Source organism: Podarcis muralis, chromosome 8, assembly GCF_964188315.1.
Source record: "Podarcis muralis chromosome 8, rPodMur119.hap1.1, whole genome shotgun sequence".
In the NCBI taxonomy this organism is placed as follows: domain Eukaryota; kingdom Metazoa; phylum Chordata; class Lepidosauria; order Squamata; family Lacertidae; genus Podarcis; species Podarcis muralis.
Window position 1 is genome coordinate 41,446,483 of NC_135662.1, and position 23,829 is coordinate 41,470,311.

A 23,829-nucleotide genomic window follows, 5' to 3' on the forward strand; every position below is an offset into this window, starting at 1 on the left:
CTGGCACATAATATGGTGACCTTACAGATGCTAAAGATATCTGGATTGACTTGTAGCTGAATGAAATAATGCCTGAAAACCCTGTGCTTGCTGCTTTGAGTGTCATCATGGAAGAAAGGGGGAATATAAATATAATAAGTAAGTGCTAAAATCCACCAAAACATTGTCACATGGGACTTTTTCAGGAGACCCAGTTCACACATCATGACAGCTGTAAAGCAGTGTTTCATGATGAAACACACCCATAGTATGAAGTACTATATACCATTTATTTGTAATTATTTTGTTTATAAAAAACTCCATAATCATACCTTATTTAATCTTTGTTTATTCTTACAGATAATGGGAAGCCCCCAACTTTGGTTACCAGCATGATTGATTACAACATGCCAATCACAATGGCCTACATGAAGCACATGAAGCTACAGCTATTAAATTCCCAGCAAGATGAGGTGAATACCTAAGACTAATTCACAGTAACAGTAGTGGTGGACTACGTTCATCTACAGTTACCTTATTACATTAGCAATTTGTTTAGTCTACTATTAAGAGTAATTTTTAAAGCTACAACTTCATTTGCTCTAATGACACAGAAGGAATGGAAAACATTCACTTAATCATAGGTTGGAAATCATACCTTGCTATTTATAGTTTATGATTCTACATAGAGTATGCAACATATTCAATCTTGAGAGCTGATCATATGGAGTTTTCTATGGCTCTGTTTCCTCATGCTCAAATAATGAGAGAGAAGGGGAAAGGTACTTGGGAAGGACATTCTTCTGGATTGGTCACTTCACTCCTTGGGCTTGACGACCTGCTTTTTCTTAACAATACTCAAGTATGGAAGAGCTGTTTTGTTGGCTCATGTTAATGTTTATTCTTCAAATATTTTAGATGGCAGATTTTCAAGAGTTCCATTTTAAGGCAGAAGTGGGAGGTCAGAAAGGCAATTGTGGCCCTTCAGGACTCTCCATCTGATCCTTAGGATTCTCAGCATGTCTTCTGAACATGGGGCTTAGCTCTCTCCAGACACACCATGACCTCTAGCCAATATTTGTCCTACTTTGGCATTTCTGGGAGAGCTAAACCACAAGCCCACATTCGGATGACCAACTAGCCAAACCTTGACTTAACTCAGCACAGTGCAGCAGCAGAACTAGAACAGATCCAAAGCAGCTGTGACCTCCTCTCCAAGCATGCTCATTCATGCAAATTCATGGTTTGGCTTAATATTATGTATAGTGAAACTGTAAAAGCTATTGCCAGAGGCAGTACTGAAGCCTGGGAAGGGTATGAGAGAGCATGTACATTTGGGACTTATTATCAACCAAGTCCATCAGAAACTTCTGTAGATGTCTTAAGAACTAGCATGCTTAGGTCTTGAACCTAGTTCATTCAGTTCACATGGTTTGTTAGTGTGTATGTTAATGTGCATGTGTTTAAATGATCCCTGCCAAATAAAACACTTTAGTGCAGCTTCAAATGTGAGTCGCTACTTAAATTTATAGCAAAACCCTTGAGTCTGGGTTTATGCAAGTGGGATTTCAGAATATGCTTAAAGCTTTTCTGAGTAGGGGTTTTCTGAGTGGGATAAGCAGAAGAAATATAATGAAGAGTTGATCTGATTATCTGGGAGAATTAAAGGAAAACTGATCTAGTATTCTTGCCTTTTCTCTGTTTTACATTAAACCATCTGACAATTTAGTAGAATAATTAGATGGATAGGGTCACTTGCAGCTTAGACAGGGTCTCAAAGGTCATGTAAGATATTTGCAGTTATTAAGATCATACAGTATTGAATTATGTAATATTTTCCGTTCAGTTTCATGTTTGCAAGCTAGTTGATGAAAGGCTTAAGTTGAATTCCTGTACCTGCTTACCTAAGAATAAGTCCCATTGAACTTAATAAGACCAGCTTCAGTGTAGATGTGTCTAGGATTTTGCTACATGTGAAAGAAAGGCAAGGTAGACTGGCATCTTCTAATACCACCACCATTCTTTCTATTTAATATGTTCAGGCTTTGAGTGTCATTGCTTATGTAGTTAAAATGGCACCTTTCACAGACAACAGGGAGGTATCAGCAGCTTCCCAGGGTGTGGGAGAAGTGCAGAAGTAAACAAAAATATCTGAAGTAAAAACCTGAATGGGGAGATCTCAAGAATAACCACGAAATACTGATGGTCTGAAACCTAGGGGAATTGATCCACACTGACTTTGCACTGCCTTGCCCCCCACTCCTCTCCATCCTCAAATGCTGGAATTCTCCATCCTGGAATCCATCCTGGAACTCAGCCAGAGGGAGGTCAGGTGAACAGCACAGGCCAACCATACTGGCTACCCCTGCTCTATTTCCTTCCCTTCCTACCAGTAGCAATGTGATGCCCTCCAGATGCTGGACTCCAGGTCTCATCAGCCAAAGCAAGCATAGTGATTCATCAGAGAGAGCACCCTGTTGGTGACCCCTAGGGCAGATCACTGTGGAGGAGTGCTGACTAACTGGACCAGTAAACAGGAACCGAATAATGATGACTCCATACTGCCACGGTTAGCTGCAGGTCCTATTTATCAATTCTACTGGCTTTGCTCCTGCATCCTATCATCATAGAGCACATCTAACAACTGAATACTGCTGGTGGAAGAGGGAAGTATCAGAGAAATGTGACTCTGAGTAGAATACAGTTGACTGGACATCAGAAGCCAGTAGCTGTTTTATGCAAGAGCTTCTGACCTTACTCACTGTCTAGCAGGAGCAATCTATGTGAAGAGACAAAAAGTCAACTCTTTATTTAAAAATATGCCACCATTCTTAACAAGGCTAGCTTCAGGTTTGAAGGGGCCTCTGGTAAACTGTGTTCTGGTAGGTTGCCTCCAATATTAGTGGGCCTCCTGATATGGGCTTACCTGAAAACAGCTATAAGCCGCTTCCCTCTGTAAATGAGTATAGTAGTGGCCGATGTAGGTGTCTTTTTCCATTGATGGAGTGATGGCGGGGGGAGCACGGCCACACCATTTTGTGATCCTTTCTCTTTTTTTCTGCTCTTTAGATGTGGCAGCCATTACACCAGCCCCCCAAGTAGTCATTTTGTGTCATGCCATGCCCCAATAGCAGCCATTCCCCCCTCCCAAATGTGCACACTGGCCCAGAAGGCCTTTGTGAGTACAGAGCCTATTTACAGCTCAGTGTAAATTAGGCTAATTTTTAGGAATTTTGTCCCCTTTGCCAGGTTGCAAACATCTGTAATGATGTAAAATACTGCTACTGATGAATGAGTTGGGCTTGATTCAGAAAGGGCATACTTAAAATGAATAAATTTGTCTTGGTTCAAATTGGACTCAAAATTGTTCCTTTGAATTGGGGGGCTCCGGGTTTGGCATGCTCTCAATAGTGTTATTGGGGATTGACAAGGCCTTCACACCCCGGAGGAATATAACAAGGACTGCAGGCCTCTACAAGCTCCAGATGAGTCCCAATCCACTCCCTTCCTTCCCCACCCATCACGATTTACTTGGTAGATGCAGCAAAGGTCTACTGTTGTGACCTTGATTGTGGCAACAGTATTGTTGGCTCCATGATCCCTGGAGTAACATCTTCCTGGGGTTTATGGGTCCCTAGTAAGGAGTCATTAGCTGAAAGAAACTTTAGCCTCCAGGAATCTCCAGCAACCCTTCACATCACTGTTTATACTGCCATAACATAGGTTTCAGTGGGAAAGGGAAGAGGACTGCGTCAATGGGCAGGGCTGGTGCCGGGAGCCAAGCCTTTATTAATCACGAGCAGAGCCCAACTTTTTTAGAGGATTAAGCTCAGCTCATAATTTGCTTGGAAGTTCTTAACGAGGAGAAGTTCTTAATTTGGACTCCAAACTTGGCCGTTATGAATTTTGGGTGGGATAAGCATCTTGATAACCACATTAATTTTGGAAGGAACTTATTTCACATGGGGAAGCAGAATTCCTCTTGGAAGCTCATATACTGAAAGAGTGCAACATGTCCTTACACAGTGCAAAGAGAGTTGTTCAGTACAGAGACACTAAACCTTTAGACTGTCTTGTTTCATATTATGAAATGGGGGGAGCTGTGGTGAGAGCACCTCAGCTATCTGGAACTGTTCTATTTTGCCTTTTTTAAATCATTGATTATCAATTATAGTATCTCAGTTACTTATAGAAATTCTGCTTCTCTTCACTCAAATTCCCATGCCCTTCTCTGCAGTAGCTGTAATCCTGAGTCTATTTACACTCATCAATTGGAGTTAAGCACATGTAACTGGGCACAACAGTCAGTTAATTACTCTTGTATAGATCTTGTAGTTAAATAACAAAGAATCAAAGCATTCTAGGTTGTCAGTTCTAGGCTGAACAACACCAAGTAATTGCTTGGTAAGCCCTAATCTATATGAACACCGTGCCTGAAAATTATCTTGACATTTGTTAATATGCTTGTGATACAGAATTTTATATTTTCAGGATGAAAGCTCTATAGAAAGTGATGAATTTGATCTGAGTGACTCCACCAGGATGTCTGCTGTGAACTCTGACCTCAGTTCAAATCTCGAAGAAAGAATTCAAAGTCCGCAGAATCTCCAGGGCCAGCAAGATGGTAAGCTAACTTTTCAGCAAATGAAGCTGAGTTTTGTTGATCAGTTCCTTTTTTCTTTTGTTCATTGTCAATGATGTGGGGTATAGGGGAGTAAATAAAGCCATTTCTGCTACTATTCATTCATTATGATGCTTCTGATCTGTGCACATTTATTGTGTCTGTAGACAACTTTAAGTACTGTTTTGTGTCTAAATGATTCACTTGGCTCACTTTTGTGACACTTCCCAAAGATGCAGAAATATTCAGCCTTATATATAACATATATTATGAAGAGACAATGGCATCTCCAAATGTGCACGCCTTTAGTTTCTTTCACAAAAGTAAACTACCATTCATTTTTATGGGAAAATATGAAGTATTGCACATGGAGACATTGCAGTACATGGAGGCAAAACTAGCCATACATAGAGGCACTGAATGTACACCAAGGAATCTGTGGTTTTCCGTTATTGTTGAACTACGACACCTGTCAGCCCCAACCAGCATGGTCAATGGTCAGGGGTGATGGGAGTGATGGTCCAACAAAATAATGAGGGCCACAGAGTCCTCACAGCCTGTTGCATATACCTGTGAGTCCTCAAGATCACTGAAAAATATAGGTCTCCCTTCTAAACACTAGCGAAAAATAAAGAAGCAGGACTTCAGCCGAAAAAGAAAAAGAAAAAGAAAAAAAGGCTTGTAGTAGCAGAGATGTCAGAAAGAGGATTTTCAGTCTTGCTTCTGACATAGAGTCTGCTTGAGTAGAGATTGTATCCACAATATACTGACAACAATTTTATTAGTCTTTTTCGTGTAAAATTGAGGTTGGCATGGAGTGGATTAGGGTTCATTTTAAGTAAATGGAAGCAATTGTGGTTCCAAGTCTGTGATCTAAGGGAGATGAGTGTCCAATTGGAGGCAAGATCTTGTCCCCACAGTACTAAAATATAGCAGTCCAGTGTCTGACTGCCCTTGACTACACCTATTACCCTTTTGAACTTTATCTTGCATCCTAGTAACATCCCATATCAGAGATAGGCCAAGATCTAAGAACTATATGAATGAATGGGAAGCCCCATTCACATGCCACACTGAATGTGTATAGAGGGAAACAAGTGAGGTCATTTGTGTTTCAGGTTCTCTATAATGCAAAGAAAGCCCTAGATGCAAACTGTTTTATGAATGTAGCATCCATGCAGAAATTCAGCTGAATATATGAAGGTTGGGAAGGATAACAGCATGTGCCATCTCACTCCCCAACTTAATGCTCTTAATGCAATGAATGGGAATGGCTATTAAATGCAAGGATGCAGTGAAACCTTATAATAAAGCCTAAGACTACTTCTCTAAGTATGAAGGTTTAAATTCTTTGCTGTTATACAGAGAATAGTGTAACACAATTTGTTAAGACCAGTGTACAGATGCACTCCACTAGAATACTTCCTTCCATTTCCTAGCGTTCACTTAAAGCTGTCACCATTTTTTCCAGTGTCGTAGCTCTGTCAGTGCACCCTTCTATACTTCTGCCCCTCTAGGTGGCAGGCACACAATATGCCCACTTCAAGAATCTACTTAAATCTTTGACTATTCTCCTTGTGGCTTCCTTTCCTGCTGCCCTAAACTAATTCATTCTGATAGAATTCTCTGTCACTTACTCACAAGCTGCATTCCAGCCTAACAGCTGGGGCTCTGTTTCTCTTTTCTCTGTTATACCTTGGGGGATTCCAGCTCACAATATTAGTGTGTCAGAGCCACTAGGGCTACCTGAAAGTGAAAGCTAAAAGTAGGTTTGTCTGAAAACAAACTTCTTTACTATATTGTTTTTAAATGGAAAGTTACTAGACTTTCCATATAAGGTGTTTTTTTAAAAAACTAACTAGCTAACTAACTAACTAACTAACTAACTAACTAACTAACTGTGCTTTGAGAGGACAATTCCCTATCCAAGGGCTCATTTCTGAAAATATAACACTTTCTGAGAGAGTTCTAGTTCTTCCTAGTGATGCAGAGATATTTTTTTGTTGACTCACCTGGTCTATGGCCTACTTCTGACTACTTCTGACTTGTTATGGCAGGCACAGCTTATTAACTCCTCGGAATCCACAAAAGAGGTTGGGATGATTCTTAAATTTAGGGGATGGACGAAGGGCAGTAGCCTACTAGAAGTAGAAAATTCAGTCAGAGGTTCCTATTGTTATGTGAATTTCAAAGAAAGCCGTAAAATTGAAAAGTGATCATACTGGATTCTAGACCTTTCAGGAGAAATCCCAATGGTACTGAAGTCACCAGTAGCATAAGACCCGTGATGCACCTATGATTAGAGAGGAACGGTAACATGTGTTGCTCATTATAAAAAAATCACTAATTCCCCAAATCTAAACATATCTCTGTGCATGAAAATGCTATTACATGTATGAAAGCGTGTTTAAGGCTGGGTATATGCAGTTCCTAGATACCTAGTTTTAGGAAGTAATCCAATTGTAATAAATGAATGAGTGCCATATGAATTGTGATATAACAGTTTGATCAGAACAAAGCACCATTCTTACACAGCTTTGGGGGTTCTTATGCATCAGATAAAAACTCTTCTCCATTGAATTGAAGAAAACCTTCTCCAAACCTGAGATTTACACATGTGTTCTATACACATCAGGTACATTTCAGATTGCCTATTATCTGCTGCAGTTGTATTTGTGACTCCGTAAGTAGTGCAAGCACTAAAAATTGAAGGTGGGGGGAGGAATCTACCTAAATAACATGTCTTATGCTGACAACAAACTACAGTGGTGCCTCGCAAGACGAAATTAATCCATTCTGCGAGTCTCTTCATCCTGCGGTTTTTTCGTCTTGCGAAGCACGGCTATTAGCGGCTTAGCGGCTATTAACGGCTTAGCGGCTTAGTGGCTATTAACGGCTTAGCGGCTTTAAGAAAAAGGAAACAAACTCGCAAGACGTTTCGTCTTGCGAAGCAAGCCCATAGGGAAATTCATCTTGCGGAACAACTCAAAAAACGGAAAACCCTTTCGTCTAGCGAGTTTTTTGTCTTGCGAGGCATTCGTCTTGTGGGGCACCACTGTATGGTGTGTGTCAAAAATTAAGATAGTTATTTAGGCTTTCTGCTGCTTCTGTTGCATTAAAATTTGCGGACCAGACAATCTAGTTTATGAAGTGCCTTGGCTAAAGTAAGCTGGCAGAATAATGTAAAGAATCTCCCTGCTTCTATTGTGCAGCACCAGCTCTGAGAATAAAAATACATTCTCTGCCTCCATGATTGTCAGTCTGCCACCTTTCACAAGCACTGAATTCTTTTGTCAATAAAGAAAAAGAAATTGAACATTTACATCTGCATGTCTCAGAATAAGCCTTAGGGCTGAACTGAAAATTAATTGAAGTGTTATCTTTTTCATGGCAACATCACAAAAGTTTCTTCATACTGGGAGTAAATAATATCACTGTGTCGAAGAAAATTAATGCCTTTGTCACCTGTGAATAATTTAAGTGAAGCTGGCATATATCATTACTTCACTGACTTAAATTATATTCAGTTTCTTCAAAGAAATGAGTAGTGTCCATTGAGCTTTCTGAGGTGCAGTGTGAGTTTCACAAATTAATATCAACTGTAAAAGAAAACATTAAATAACTATCACCTACCAACACAATTGTAGCACATGTTGCAGACACTTTAACTATTTCTTTGTGGCTAATATAAGGGAATTTCAGTGACAGTGGAATGATTGTTCAGCTGAAGACAGATAAAGTATTACTGATAAAGCATTAGATATTTAAGTCATCGGATAACCTGCAACATTTCTAGCTGGTGACAAAACACTAAGGATTGTCTGTAAGGAAGAGTGAATTGCTCTTTGAATCAGGTCAGTTGCCATAGCAGAAGTAGATGCTTGTCCTTAGAGATAAGTAGGACTCCTGAGATGCAGTTTGCTATCCTCTGGCCTTTAGTATATAGAAATTTCACTCCAACCTCAACAGAAAAGCTTATGGTAGAAAGGAGCTCTGCGGATGCTTCCTTTCTTTTGAGGTTCCCATATTCTTACACTGTGCTCACACGTGTTCCTTCTTACATTTCTTCCCTTTTTACTTTTATGCCATTATTTACAATTATTATTTAGTGAATTTAAATCCTGCCCTTTCTTCTGAAAGAGCCAAGGGTTGCATTCCCCAGCTCTTCCAAGTTTGCAAGGATGGTACTTTCAAGGCCAATAAATAAGTTACAAACAAGTACTTTGACTGCCCAGCAAGTTGAAATTCCTATTCACAAGAAAAATGTCCCTTGCAATCTGTAAACATAAAGTATAAGAAGCATTGCCTGGATGTTTTTACCTCTTTAACAAAGTACTGACTTCCCCAGAACAAAATCAGAAGTAGATCCCTCATCAGGGATACCGCATAAGCAGACTGGTAGAGTCAACTAAACAGGCAGCACCAGCTTGTTCTAGTATAACCTGGAACATATCCTAAGAAAAACAGACAGCAGAGTCAGATACTCTGGATAGGGATTTAATTCAGCCTGCACCTAGCCAGTTGTGGGAAGTGAATTACCAAAATGGGTATTGTGATAGATGGCATTATGCGACACTGCTCAGATATTCAGTTATCATGTTACTTTCTAACATTTTCATTTGTCTACACATTATCTTGCCCAGATCTGAAAATTTCTGTTCTTGGGCAGGCTTTGGTGCTGCTTCCAGTCCCTTACTGTTACAGCTCCCAAGTTGCTAGTCCCTTAGATTCTGCTCAGAGGTTATACAGCCAAGTGTACATAGACTTGGGGCTCAGGGAACCTGCTCATTCACTCTCCATACAATCAGGATATGTGAGGGGAAATCAGCTAGATAGAAAAGCAGAAGACCATGTGTCAAGATCCTAGTAGCTAATGAGTTTTGGACAAAAACTGAAGAGACCTGAGATCAAAGGTCTAGTTGATCATGAGGCTTACTGACAGACCATTGAGAATCCACTTTCAGTCCAGCCTGCCCCACAGAGATTTTGTGATGCTGCAATTGGCATGGGGAGCACTGTCCTTCCCTCCTGAGCTTCTTGAAGAAATGGTGGTGTAAGAGTATAATAAAACAAATAAATGTAGGATAATTTTTTAGATGATCTTCTTGACATATCAATACCTAGATGGGCTGCTGCTCCAAGCAGTTTGAAAAGTCATAAAAAATAAAAAATACATGAAAAAAGCTAACAATCATACACTTTCTAAATGCACATGCTTGTTGATCCCTTTTCCAATTGGTTTTTTTTGGGGGGGGGGTTTGGTGGGGAGGAGGGAGGTGTGCCTGTTTATGTTTTCCTTTCCTCTGTAATTTGCTTTCAGTAAATGAAAATGTTATTAGACATGAATTATGTATTTAGCAAATGCAATGCTGAGTTGTGACTGGTCCAACGTGATGAGGGAACAATCACATTTTCCACACCGCTATCCCAGCTGCACAACTGTCACTTTCTATTACTCCTGCCCTGAACAATTGAATGTGGCTTATAATGACAATAATTGCTTCAAAATTGTTTGTCATGTTTGACTTGTTAGCAACAATCTACCAACGGTTGGTTACAATCAACTTCTTCGTTATTACTGCATAATTACATAAGTGAATATTTTAACCAATAATACCCCAGAATGAAAATTATCTTCCCCTCTGTAAACAACACAGAAATATTTTTGACACTTCAGCACAATCACTTTCTTCTTTTTACATTAGCCAGGCTTAAATGAGTGATTTTATTGCACATGTTCCTGCAGGTACCTTTTCTGGTGCCTGGAGTCAGTGGCAGAACTTCATGCCCCGGCACTGAGGGGTGGAGACCAGCCGGGGCCGGGGCTGGCACGCATCCTGGGGGTCTAGTGTGCTACCCGCAGGGGCATGGTGCCCAGTGGGGGTGGGGGTGGCAGCTGCAATGGCACCCCACCGGGACCGGGCTGCCGGGGACGGTGCACTCCCCCCCCCTCCTCTTCCTCCACCAGTGCCTGGAGTGTCCCATCCCTTTCTCCCTTCCTATGCTGAAATTAAGCTTGAAAGAAGTGCTCTATTTTAGCCAATAGAATAGGTTGTGATATGTGTTTCATTGTGGTGTGTGTGCTCATGATAGTTCCTCTGGTTTGCAAATGAGAACGACATCAGAGGTCTGATTCTCTATATGCAATGTCCACTCAGAGTCATACCTAGGATGAAATCATGTCTGTCTCCACAGAAAAGAGCAACAGAACACTGAAATCAAGGATGTGCAAGAATCTCCTTCATGGAGAACTACACACAACATTCAGGACACTAGCCACCCTCTTCAGAACTGACTCAAAGTCACCTACTGAAAGTGACTGGCAGTAGAATCTACAATGCAATAGCAAGCAGTTTAGATAGCTTTTTAGAAGCAGATAACCCATCTATAATCATGACCTATAGATTTTTAAAAACAATTAAATGATGACATCAAAATGGATCTAGTAAATAGTTCAGTGCTACATTCCACAGAAATTTCTGTCTTGACTATGGATACTATAACGGGAATGCTGATGCAGCTTTATCTACCACACTGGAGACAATGCTATAATAGCATTATTAGAAACGACAGGTCATTTTTTTAAAAATTGAACTCTCTTGTGTTGTATTTCCACTGTGCAAACTTGAAGGGTATGACCCAAACTGACAGGCTGCATGTTGACCACTGATCTATGCAATCCACAATCATTACATTTCAAATCTGTCTAAATTGAAAGTGAGAAAATAAGTTGACTGCACTTGTCTTGAGTAGGAAGAGGCTTCTGTAGGTTGTTTCCATGGAGCTATCTGCTTCTTGTTTTCATCTCTGTATGAAGGACTGTTATTCACCTGCCATTTTCTACAGTAGAAACCCAGAAAAACAACAACAAATACACACCATTCAGAACAGATGTGAGGCATGTGCTTTTTGAAAGCTCTGAGGGATAGTTGTGTTCAATGATATCACAGGGAAACAGGTATACTTTACTTTGGTCAGATTTATTAATGTTCATATAAAATTATGGAACAGGACAATCACTTGCAAAACAATTGGGAAACATGGCCCCTGATCCACACTTATAGCACTATGTATGTGCTGTGCACACCTACCAGTTCTTGCCAATGTCAGCTTGGGCAGTTGCTTGGAGAATCAAAGCCTGAAGCCTTTCATCCCTCATCCCAGACAGCTTGAGAGCCAGTGTGGTGTAGTGGTTAAGAGCAGTAGATTTGTAATCTGGGGGACCGGGTTCGCGTCTCCGCTCCTCCACATGCAACTGCTAGGTGACCTTAGGCTAGTCACACTTCTCTGAAGTCTCTCAGCCCCACTCACCTCACAGAGTGTTTGTTGTGGGGGAGGAAAGGAAAGGAGAATGTTAGCCGCTTTGAGACTCCTTCGGGTAGTGATAAAGCGGGATATCAAATCCAAACTCTTCTTCTTCTTCTTCTTGATTTAATTCTCCACTCCAGAAGGCTATTATTGCTTTCAAAGCTGAAAAATTGAGGGTATCGTTTCACCAAATATTTTCCATTAGCCTGTGTGGGAGCAGGAATTCTTCAATATTTTAATGGGGAAGGGCAGCACAACAACAATGGCACAGCTTCTTTCCTTTAGTAGCCTGGCCACCACTTTGCACCCCTCACAATGCCTTGCATTATTAAGAGGCATTATGTATTAGACGCAGAGACTATTCAGATAATAGCCCCCCCCCATTGTCCTCCATTTCAGAAAAGGGCAAAAATATTCTAAGATTTTCACACCAGAAAAATCTCTTTTGAAAAAATTTTGGGTCAGTTCTGAATTCTCATTTTTCACATCTGTAGCTTTGGTGATGTTCTAGAAATTCGGCTCTTAGGAAATGACTTTATGACAACTAATGCTAGTGTAGAGCTATTTCAGAAGATACATCAACGTGAGTAATTATTGAAATGATCTTTCAATATGATATTTCTGAATGAGTTGTTCCTTTTCTTTGTAAACTTAGCAGCCTTTCCTACATAAAATAGTAAAAAGATAGAAATCAACATTTATATTAATAGCCACTAGAGGTCTGCTGATATCAAAACTTAGGCAATGTGAATTTATTTCTGCAAAGTGAATTCTGTCTAAAGTATTTTATACATATTTTTGCCCCCCCCCCCCAGCATTACTCATAATCAGAGGTGTTAACAAGGATTTGTGTTTTTTTTGATAAGTTGACTAAGGTGTAGACTTGTGTTTCAACTTTTGCTTCTCTGTGAATTGGAACATATGGGTGCTTTCCCTTTCTCACACTGATGTTTGTGGCAATGCTTATATTCCATCACTAGGTGCCATTATAATGCTATTTGATTTGGTTCAAAATTTGCCTCCTCAAACACAAGCCCTGTGCAGACATTATGATGATTGTGTGTGTGGACGGGGGTGGCAGAGATAGCACAGACTGTTTCTGTTTAAGACATTCACACATACAGTTTAATGTCTGCCTACAACCTACATGTGTACAAGTACACGTGAACAGGACTCTTTCCTAACAGACACACTATTCTGTGTTTTCGAAATTCCTGATCATGTGGCTATAACCCTGTTTGCAAACAGGTGTATGAGAGATAATTCTGAAGGCTGGGTACTCTTCTCCAGCTTGCATTTTCAGGGCTTGTAAAGTTAATTTCTTCTTTGAGACAGTTTTTACATGCCCCTGAAGTTATTATACCAGCATCTCTACTTTTATGCAAGTGTTAGAATGAACCTGTAAAGAGATCTGACAGGCTTCTACACTAGGCACACTTCATAGGCTAGATACACTAGAGACACTTTGTGCTTCTGCTTTACGTGCACATAAAAGGTAAAGGTAAAGGACCCCTGACAGTTAAGTCCAGTCGCGAACGACTCTGGGGTTGCGGCACTCATCTCACTTTACTGGCCAAGGGAGCCAATGTTTGCCGCAGACAGTTTTTCCAGGTCATGTGGCCAGCATGACTAAGCCGCTTCTGGCGAAACCAGAGCAGCGCACGGAAATGCTGTTTACCTTCCTGCCGGAGCGGTACCTGTTTATCTACTTGCACTTTGATGTGCTTTCGAACTCCTAGGTTGGCAGGAGCTGGGACCGAACAATGGGAGCTCACCCCGTCGCAGGGATTTGAACCGCCACCTGCGTCCCCTTATGTGCACATACATGCAGCAAAAAATTCATGCCCAGTATAATTATCTACATTTCCTTGATTTGTAGGTTTTGAGGCAGCCCTCGCTCCTATATAATTGTGAAACACAGGGAGAGGGAGAGGGAGAGGGAGAGGGAGAGGGAGAGGGAAGGGGGGTCTGCTCTCTCATTAGACAAAATGAGGTGACCACTACAGGTGGCAGGTGCTAAGGGGCAGCTGTGGCAGTGCTCTGACTGTTCCATTTCCTCCTACAGTCGTACCTTAGTTGCCAAATGCCTTGGAAGTGAGTGTTCCGGTTTTCGAACGATTTTTTGAAACCGAACATGTGGTGCGGCTTCTGTGGTTTCCAATTGGCTGCAGGACACTCCTGCAGCTAATCGGAAGCCGCGCCTTGGTTTTCGAACGGTTCCAGGAGTTGAACGGACTCTGGAACGCATTCTTTTCGAGGGCTGTGTATGTTGCATGACTGTCCTATTACCAGCACAAATTGTAATATATATTTAGGACCCACTCTGTTCTTCTGATTATACCTGGTTTTAAATGATTTTAATATTGGATCATTCATATTTGTAGCCCAGCCTGATATGTTACAGTGAAGGGTCAGTAAGGAACTAAACAACAACAACTGTCAGCCCAGACACATTCTGTACCTGTAAAAGGGCACCATTGTGTCCTTAGTCCCAAATGTCTTCCACTTGCCCCAGGGTCAACAAATGGAGCATAAATACAATGGCCTCCTGTGAACTCAAGAAGAAAGCCAATGGTCCTGGATTCTAGCAGGTTAGCAGGGCTCAAGGAATAATGCAGAAATCTCTGTTGGTTTTGTTTGCACTAAGTTCCTCGAGAAACCAAGACAAAGAAACGTTAGGGCTATAAAAGAAGTGACAACACAGTTATCACACTTTGCTGTAATACTGAGTATTGGCCATAGCCTATTAACATAATTTTATTTAAAACATTTTCCCACTACTATGATAGCTTAATACTGTAACATGTTTGTAGAACTGTGGAATATTCCAACTTGATTGAGTGCCCCACATTATATTGTTCCTATTATGTTAAAGGATGGCAAGGTTAAGACGGTATGATTACTGTCCTCCAGGACGTTAATGAAGAGAGGGAATATTTTCACTTGAGCCAATTTCAGAGAGTGATATATTACCGTACCTAAATGTATTTTCATGTAGATTCTTGAGAACACCAGCTATTACACTATTATATACTTTTACTATACCATTAAATAGCAATTTTCATGTAAAATTTTGGACAAGTTTGATGTAAAATTTTGGATAATTGATAGCATATTTTCTGTAAATCAAAATTGCACTGATTTTCTCACTTTTAGTTCCGCTTGAGGTGCCATTCAGCTTTCATATGACAATTTTCTATATCTGAAGCAAAGGCCAGATGGAACACTTTACTTTATAAAACATAGTGAAAGTGAGCTATATCCAGCAGATTATATCTAGCTATGTCTTTTTCTATTATATTTGTGAAAACAGCACCACACCTGACTTCTTCTATAATTTCAACTATTTATTGCTTTCAACTTACTGATAAAAACCCATAGCAGAATACCTGGCTGAAGGTTCCAGCTTAATGCAGAACTGACCCTGGCTAGTAGTCCATCTTGGCCCATGATTTTTTTGCCCCGTGAGGGGATAATGCTACAAAAATAAAACTGTTTCTTGCTGTTCACTCACATGGTCTGTAGCAACCCAGGGACTCTTAGGATTGGCTCTTAAAGAGTCTGTACACATTTTCCTTCTATAGATATTATACTGAAGTAAAAATTCAAAGGAGCTGAGGGCATGCTACAACTTTAACTGTGTTGTTGTTCAGTTGTAAGCAGAAGTGGGCAGCCTGTGTTTTTCCACATTATGTTGTTTTCCAGCTCCCATCAGTCCTAGCCAACATGGCCAATGGTCAGGAATGATTTTCTTACAGTTTTAAAAAACTGCCAACTCTTTCATTATCCCAATATTACTATTGCCTCAAATCCTTATTTTAATATACTTACACTCAAGGACAGGTGATTGGCAGGTGCATTTGCTAAATTCTGCTTATTATGCCCTCTAACACCACACAGATTTTTTTTTTTTACACAGCCAGGTGTTCAGAAACCTGCTGTGTTATTCCAAGGCCTGCACTTTTTCCTCACTTAAATTTTTTCACCATCTTTCTTCCCATTTTCCTGTTCACTCAGTGGGAAAGTCTCTGAAGTATTCTCATGCTGGCTAGGCAATTTACTGCAAAGTTTCAGATAGGATACAAAATTGAAGCTCTCAGCAAATGTTTCCTCCTGTTCCAGGTAGCTACATTCTGAGGATTTGCTGAGCTAGGATTAATAGTTGCCTCCATCTTGCCAATATTCTTTCTAGGTATTTAATCATTTGTAAAAACAAAAGCAACTTTTGGATTTATATTAATTATACAGTATCGTATCGGGATAAATAATCTAATCCAATGGATAATGTTAGTTAGGAGATTCACTCAAGTGATTTGATTCACTCAAGTGATTTCATCTTCTCTCAAGTTGAATAAAACCATCTATTTCCCCCAGCTATCTACAGTCAAGCCTGAAATGTCAAGCATTAGACAAATAGGCAAACCAAATGCAGGCTCTGGCATCTTTCTCAGGACTTTAAGTCTCTCTCTTTTCAGCTCTCTGTCATAAATTTCTCACCCCACACCATCAAGGAAGAGTTATTTTTGTTTGAATTGTCTCTGGCCTTTCAAAGCTGCTTATAAATGCAGCTTTTGCATTAGAGACAGCCCTGTGGCATGGGATACCAGTAACAGTGGGACCCCAGTTTTCCAACTGCTCTGTCACAAGTTGCTGCAAATAAACTAATTTGCTAATGGAGAATGCACTTTCACTGACAGCATTTCTGACGTCCTTAACTGATCCACAACACATGGCCAGTAAACACAGCAGTAATACAACCTTCTGTTCATCAGTCATAGATACAAACATATTGGCCACAGAAAACTAGCATCACTTCCTGGCAAATATTTATCAATGGATTCTTTGAGGGATAACTGCAGCCTCATTTAATGGGGGAGATATGCAAATGAAAAATGCTACTATTTTCTTTGCAGTTGTTTTCTGCCCAGTTTTTAATTTTACATTCTCTTTCTAGAACACTAAATAATACATTCCACTATGAATTTATTTTAGTGGACAATAGAAAGTAAAGTTACACTCACAGCTCTATCCTAAGCATGTATCCTCAAAATACAGGGGTACCTCGGGTTACATACACTTCAGGTTACATACGCTTCAGGTTACAGACTCCGCTAACCCAGAAATAGTGCTTCAGGTTAAGAACTTTGCTTCATGATAAGAACAAAAATTGGGCTCTGGCAGTGTGGCAGCAATGGGAGGCCCCATTAGTTAAAGTGGTGCTTCAGGTTAAGAACAGTTTCAGGTTAAGAACGGACCTCCGGAACGAATTAAGTACTTAACCACTGTACAGGTATAGTATTGCACAGTCACCACTGTAATTTTCAGTGGGACTTACTCACCCATTGGTCCACTGCATAGGTGTTGGTCCAATACATTTTGCTGCCTGAGATAAATGATAAGATGTCCACCCCATCCCCCACCCCACTCCAGTTGCAGAGCTGGCTAAATAATGAGTTGAACCTCACTTCAACAGTAATAACAGGGTAGCAACCTTGCTGCATCTGAAGCAGCAGGCTAGTTATAGGGGACCAGGACAGTTTGCAAATTCTACCCAGGTCTGCCCTCCAAGCAGAGAGGCCACAGAAATTGCAGGCAATTTCCACCTGGCCTGGAACGGAGCCCTGACTCACTCCATCCACAAAAAGGTGAGGCTGCTAAGGAGACCCAGATACTACCTTGCTGTGAGTCCTGGAGGACCTGCTCTCTGCCTTCCATCTGAAAGACAAATCAGAAACAGAGAAGTGAGTGATCAGATATATAGAGTACAGCTTGATTACACAGGCAACCTGATAGGAAAAGGACATACTATGAACTGAATTGGGTTTTTTTAAGGATTATTATTTCGTCTCCTTTTTGAGAGAGGAAGGTGGAGAGCTGTAGGTCAGCTTTGTTTTTGGGTAAATGAAGTAACAGTAACAAGAAATGCAAGGGAGTGGATGGAGTTCATTATTTTTACTTTGTTTTCCTTTTTATTTTCAGGACATCCAAACTTAATACTTAGACAATGGAGACAGGTGGTGTGAGTGGGAGGGGGAATATTCTGTTTAAAATGATAGCATTTGTCCTGAACCCATGAAATATAAATCAATATTTTGTTAGCCACCTTGAATATGGTATTTCAGAACAGTGGGGTAAAATACATCAAATAAACTAATAAATGGCCCTGTGTCTTTCCCTGTGCTGACAAGGGGGCTCGGCAATCTTGATGGGATTTCATATCTGGAGCAGAAGAATTCTTACCTGTTCCAAAAGCTTTCTACAGACCTTGTTGCACAGCATTATATCAAAATTAACTGACCTCATGGTCAGTGAAGATAACTGATGCTTCAGTTTGCACATGCTCAGCAGTTTCATTGTTACATAACAACAACTCTTGTTGCCATAACAACAACCAAGCTCACAATGTTCACCTTATATTGTCAATAAGACAGGGAGCAGCTTTCCCACTTTTGACTACAATAAAGCTCAGAAAAGTTGTTTCCATAAATCATGGATACCAGATCAGGGGAAACCACAATAGGCCTTGCACTTGTATTATAAATGGATTCACAGTGTTTTTCTCTTTGTCTGCCTTAAGTTCCAACAAGGTTTTCAACTGATAGCATCAGCACAAACATTCTGATGCTTCAAAAAACTACATGGCACTCTTTTCCTGTTTCTCCCCTTCAAACTGCTGTACCGTTTAACATACAAAAGGGGAAAGCAGGTGGTGTTTCTGCCAAACTATAACCTAATTATAACCAGCAGGCCAAGAGGGAGTTCAGTATCTGTGTTGGCTGAGGCAGGGAGAAGAAAGGAGACCCTGTTGTGTGGAAAAGGACAGAGTAAACAATAAGGAGATATTAAGAGACTCGAGACTGTACTGAGCCTTGAGGGAACAAGCAGAGGTCTTCAGAAATGCTGAGTAGTTGACAGATGACTTCTGGAAGGGCAATGCTCAGTGGAGGTCACCCTCAGCCTTCCCTGCTCCCCCTCTCTTCTGAAACATCCTATTTGTTGGGAGGGAAGGTGTGGGGAGATTCAGTAGTGACAGAAAAATATTTAAGCCAGGTACAGTGGTACCTCAGGTTACAGACGCTTCAGGTTACAGACTCCACTAACCCAGAAATAGTACCTCGGGTTAAGAACTTTGCTTCAGGATGAGAACAGCAATAGTGTGGTGGCAGCGCAGCAGCAGCAGGAGGCCCCATTAGCTAAAGTGGTACCTCGGGTTAAGAACAGACGTCCAGAACGAATTAAGTTCTTAACACGAGATACCACTGTATATTGTTGGTGATGTGGTTGAGGGTGCAAAATGGAAATCCCAGTGCCTCCTGGTTGAATCTCTTAACCAGAAAGCCATCCAAAACTTCACTTCCCAGGTTCACTGGCATCAATAAACACCCTGCAGCAGTGGCAAGGAGCACTGGCACCAGGGTGAGCCATTATAGTACAAGTCAGGCCCAAATTTTGTGAGAGATGGGTTCAATTTTTTGCTTATTGTTTTCTGATGCACACAGCCCAATTAACATTTAACCGTACTAGACTATGGGGACTTTATTGGGGATGTTCACAGGTATTGGGACATTCCTTAATGGCACCCTAAATTGGTCACCTGAGATGGCCTCTTCAGTCTACTCTACGGAAGGCTCAGACCTGTGCTCAGTAATATTCCTTGTATTGCATTCTTGAACACCAAGATGGGAAAAATCTGGAACTTTACACCAGAGCTTCCAGTTAGAAGCCTATGTGTAAAATAGTGCTTTGAGAGGGGAATCTATTTAGCAAATAAATTCCTCTATGCTTTTGAATTCTGGTTCATTGGTTCTAATTGCAGAATCATATGTTGGTTGAAGTTTTGGCCTATTTCCAATACTACAGAGCACAAGGGTAGGGAAAAAAATGCTTTAAAAAATTCCTCATGCTAATTAAATAAAAAAACCAAATGCAGGTGCTATAGCTGTTTTGTGAATTATACTAATCTCTTTGAGACAAACTCTGGGAATACAATCAAAGCCAATATTTTTTAAAAAAATGTTGTGTATATGCCTAGTATGCAGGCATGTCAATTCTCAAATTAAGGCAAATCTAAGAGTTTGGCATAATTTTACTGATGATCTATCAAGGCTCTGAGAGGACAAGCTAAGCAGTGCATCCCAAGACAGAGGGATATTTCCGTGTGTGTGTGTGTGTGTGTGTGTGTGTGTGTGTGTGTTACAGTAGGCCATATATCTGGCGGGCTCCCTGGCATGCCAATTATTCATTCATTCAAGATTCTGCCTTCCTCCATTCTTGAGTTTAGGATGGTGAACAACCAATAGATAAGTGTTCATTTGTTGTTGTTGGCGGAGGCATCTGTCTGTCTCTAGAGACAATGGAGTATGCTTCCTGGGGTGAAGTCAAACCACTAGAGAATCACAGCACCTGCTGTGACTACAAAGACCAATAAGTCATAACTGCTGCCTCCCACATGTTTTTGCTACACTAGCAGCACCAAAGTGATTTCCCTGGGGTGCAAGCCCAGGTGGTGTGTATGGAGGTCCTGGGTTGCCCAGATGACAAGACCACACTCTCAACCTTGATGTGGTCCAAAGGAAAGTAGATCAATGCATTTGGCACCAGCTGGGCTGCAGGAGTTGCTGGAAGGAGGCATAAAGGTAAAGGTACCCCTGCCCGTACGGGCCAGTCTTGACAGACTCTAGGGTTGTGCGCTCATCTCACTCTATAGGCCGGGAGCCCGCGCTGTCCGCAGACACTTCCGGGTCACGTGGCCAGCATGACGAAGCTACTCTGGCGATCCAGAGCCGCACACGGAAACGCCGTTTACCTTCCCGCTAGTAAGCGGTCCCTATTTATTTACTTGCACCCGGGGGTGCTTTCAAACTGCTAGGTTGGCAGGCGCTGGGACCGAGAAATGGGAGCGCACCCCGCCACGGGGATTCGAACCGCCGATCATGTGATCAGCAAGTCCTAGGCGCTGAGGTTTAACCCACAGCGCCACCCGCGTCCCAACCCGGAAGGAGGCATACAAGACACCAAACAACCATCTCAGGTACTCCACTCTGGATTTGTGTAGGGTACAGATTTTTCCTTGGGGTTAATTCCGGGAGCCTTTCTCATGAATGAGTATAGCCACAAGGCAGTGAAGGTTTAGGATCAGAGTGTTCCTTCCCCCAAATGGGCTACCTTCCCAGGTTGACAAGCCCCATCTGCCCCTCATTTCCCTCAACAGCGCATGCAGTAACCACCTTCTTGACCCTTGGACACACTATTGGTCTCGGCCACTAAATCTGCCAGACCCTGTCTACACATGCAGGGAAAGTCCCTAACTCACTGGGGGTTTGAGACCCATCGGCTACTCTCACCTGATTTAGCCAACCAGTCAAATACATTTCCCAGGGTGTGACCACTGTTGCACGCTGACAGCTTCTAGGAGCCACAGGTGAGAGCTAAGTGCAATGAGGGAACCAAAGGTGGACAAACTACCCCAGAAGGAGATGATGTGTCCCCCACCTGAAGTACTACCCCTCCTCCAACACTCCATACACCCCTAAGTATTCATACAAAATAACAAAACATTTAAGGTATAAAGTCACAAAATAACAAAACATTTAAGGTATAAAGTTCAGCAACAAGTACAAGTCACAGAGGGACCTGAATCAAATACAATGTTTGATTTTTGGAACCCCACATTGCTGGGAGCTTATTTTTATTAATAAGAAACATGAACTATTCCAGTGCTAAACTATGGCGGTCCACACAGACTTGCTGTTTTATTTCCATTATGATCACAGTAGCACGTGCAACACACATTAGAAGGCAAGAAAACGTAGCGGCAATTTCAACATTTAGCATTAAATGAGGAGATAAAGGATAGCTAGGTGCAATGGTAGAGGGATCGTGCATAATTTACACTTCTGTTTCCTGATCTTATGCAAAGCAGGATCATGCAGAATCTCTTTCATAGACAGAACATGCTATCTTGTCAAGGTGGATATAAACATGTTCCCTTCCATCACTGGCACAAATCCCAGAAGCAATCTTAGTGGAAGCATCATGCTTCATTAATTACTGCTTTCAGTGAATGCCCAAAGCCAGCCAGAAAGGCAACAAACTCTATGGTCACCCATACTTTAGATGGCTAAAGGCTATTCAAGTCAAATGAAGATGAAAATTCTGTGGAATGTGCTCTGGGAGACAGGAGCACCAGAAAGCAGCTAAGCCATTTTTTAATATTAAACAAGTGAACATAGTAAAATAGTCTAAAAGGCTCTTTATATTGGAAAAAAAAACAAAACAAGCAAACAGAACCAGTTTGTTCCTCTGGAAGTGTCTGTTACACATACAATATGTGAATGGTGTGAATGACTGGATTTCTTTTACCCTTGCTGTTGGAAGGCTCTCTTAACCTTTTTTTGGTTTGGCTTATAGTAGCTCATGTAAAAAATGAGGCATTTGTTGGCATTTGCTGACCCTACCTTGAGAAATTTAGTTGCTCAAATGTTGCAGTTATAGCTGTTATATTGAGGTCTTGGTAAGAGGCAAACTCAAAAAGGAAGATTATGGAGGAGGCAGGTGCTGAAGGACTGGGCTTGGCATGTGTCTTTATTTTTCTTTCACATGGAGAGTCCTTAATTTGGGGATAAGATGTAGAACTGTATAATGGTTTATAAAGTGGCCACATTTTACTCAACATATAACACACTGAAAAACAACAATTTTCACTGAAGTACTCTCTAATAACTCAGCCATAGTCTTAACTAGTTAATCTCCAAATGACAAAATTCATAGATAATTAGCATCCCAAGCTGTCAGTAAACATGGGAGAATTAAATCCTAGAGGAAGGAGCCCATAGCCCTGGAGGAAGGCTGAGTGCATGTCTCCCTGTCATCTTTTCAGCTCATCCCAGTAGTCCCACTGCTAGAATGTGTTGTCATAGCAACACCATCTCTTGCTTCATGCAGGAAAGATTAGCTCTTACTGTGCAGTGGAGAGAATGTAGGGGAAGTCAAGCTAATCCCTGGGTGCACTGCAAGAAAAAGGTTGGACCTCGCCCGAGGGATGCTGTATCTGCAATGATAGAATTGGCCTGCCACAGACTTTGGTATTTAAGTTGAAGAGCAGAATTCACAGTAAGTGTCAGCTCCTCCTGAGTGGAATATTGAATCAAGGTTTTCTAAGTCTTGTTGAAGAATGTCCCATGACCATGCTCAAACAAAATGACACCAGGCACCTGCACCTGAAATATGAATATATCCACTAGTTAAAGTGGCATTTTCAATAGCGATGTAAAGCTTTATTTTATCACCAAACAAAGGGAAAGCATAAGGTGTATACCTGAAAACCTTAGCAATGCTTGCTTAGTAGCAGCAGTGAGCATGTTTTACAAACTGGAGTGAGCATTCAACACACTGAATGCTTCAATATATCTCTTGAACACTTGGAAATTCCTGAAGTTCATGAAGGCTGAGAAGAAAGTGAGAATGCGTGTAAAAAGCTATTTGTGTGTACTGAAGCAATTCCCACTTCTCAAAGTGCTGAAGATTTCATTTTGAACATGCAAGTTTATACATTATTTTAGCATTGATTTATTATCTTCCTTGCCATTTTTAAATGAAAAAGGGAGAAAAAAGTACCATAAGATTAAGACAGTGTGACTTATGTGATGTTTTTGTGACATAACGTAAACATTACTGCAGCTCTCCATTATATTAGTGGTAGGATAAAAAGCAAGTATTTTAATAGTTCATTTTTTAAAAAAAATGATTGGTTGGTTGGTTGGATTTCTTATCCACCCTTCACCGTAAGGTCCCAGGGCAGGTTACAGAACATTCATTTTAGTTTAAAAAAACAAATAAAGCCACTAGTCCCCACATTAACAATTTCCTGGTATGTCATTTTAAAAATAAAGTCTAGGCTAAAGAGGTGCCTTATGTTTATC

At 41.0% G+C, this 23,829-nt stretch overlaps 1 protein-coding gene across 3 annotated transcripts in view; it reads left to right on the forward strand.

Moving 5' to 3' along the window:
• NOL4 (nucleolar protein 4) overlaps positions 1 to 23,829 on the forward strand; it is a 107,548-nt gene that overhangs the window by 43,572 nt on the left and 40,147 nt on the right. For all 3 annotated transcript variants that reach the window (XM_028737061.2, XM_077933064.1, XM_077933065.1), the window contains exons 4-5: positions 340 to 452; positions 4,471 to 4,603. In XM_028737061.2, coding sequence (XP_028592894.2) covers positions 340 to 452; positions 4,471 to 4,603 — 246 coding nt within the window. The remainder of the gene's footprint in view (positions 1 to 339; positions 453 to 4,470; positions 4,604 to 23,829) is intronic.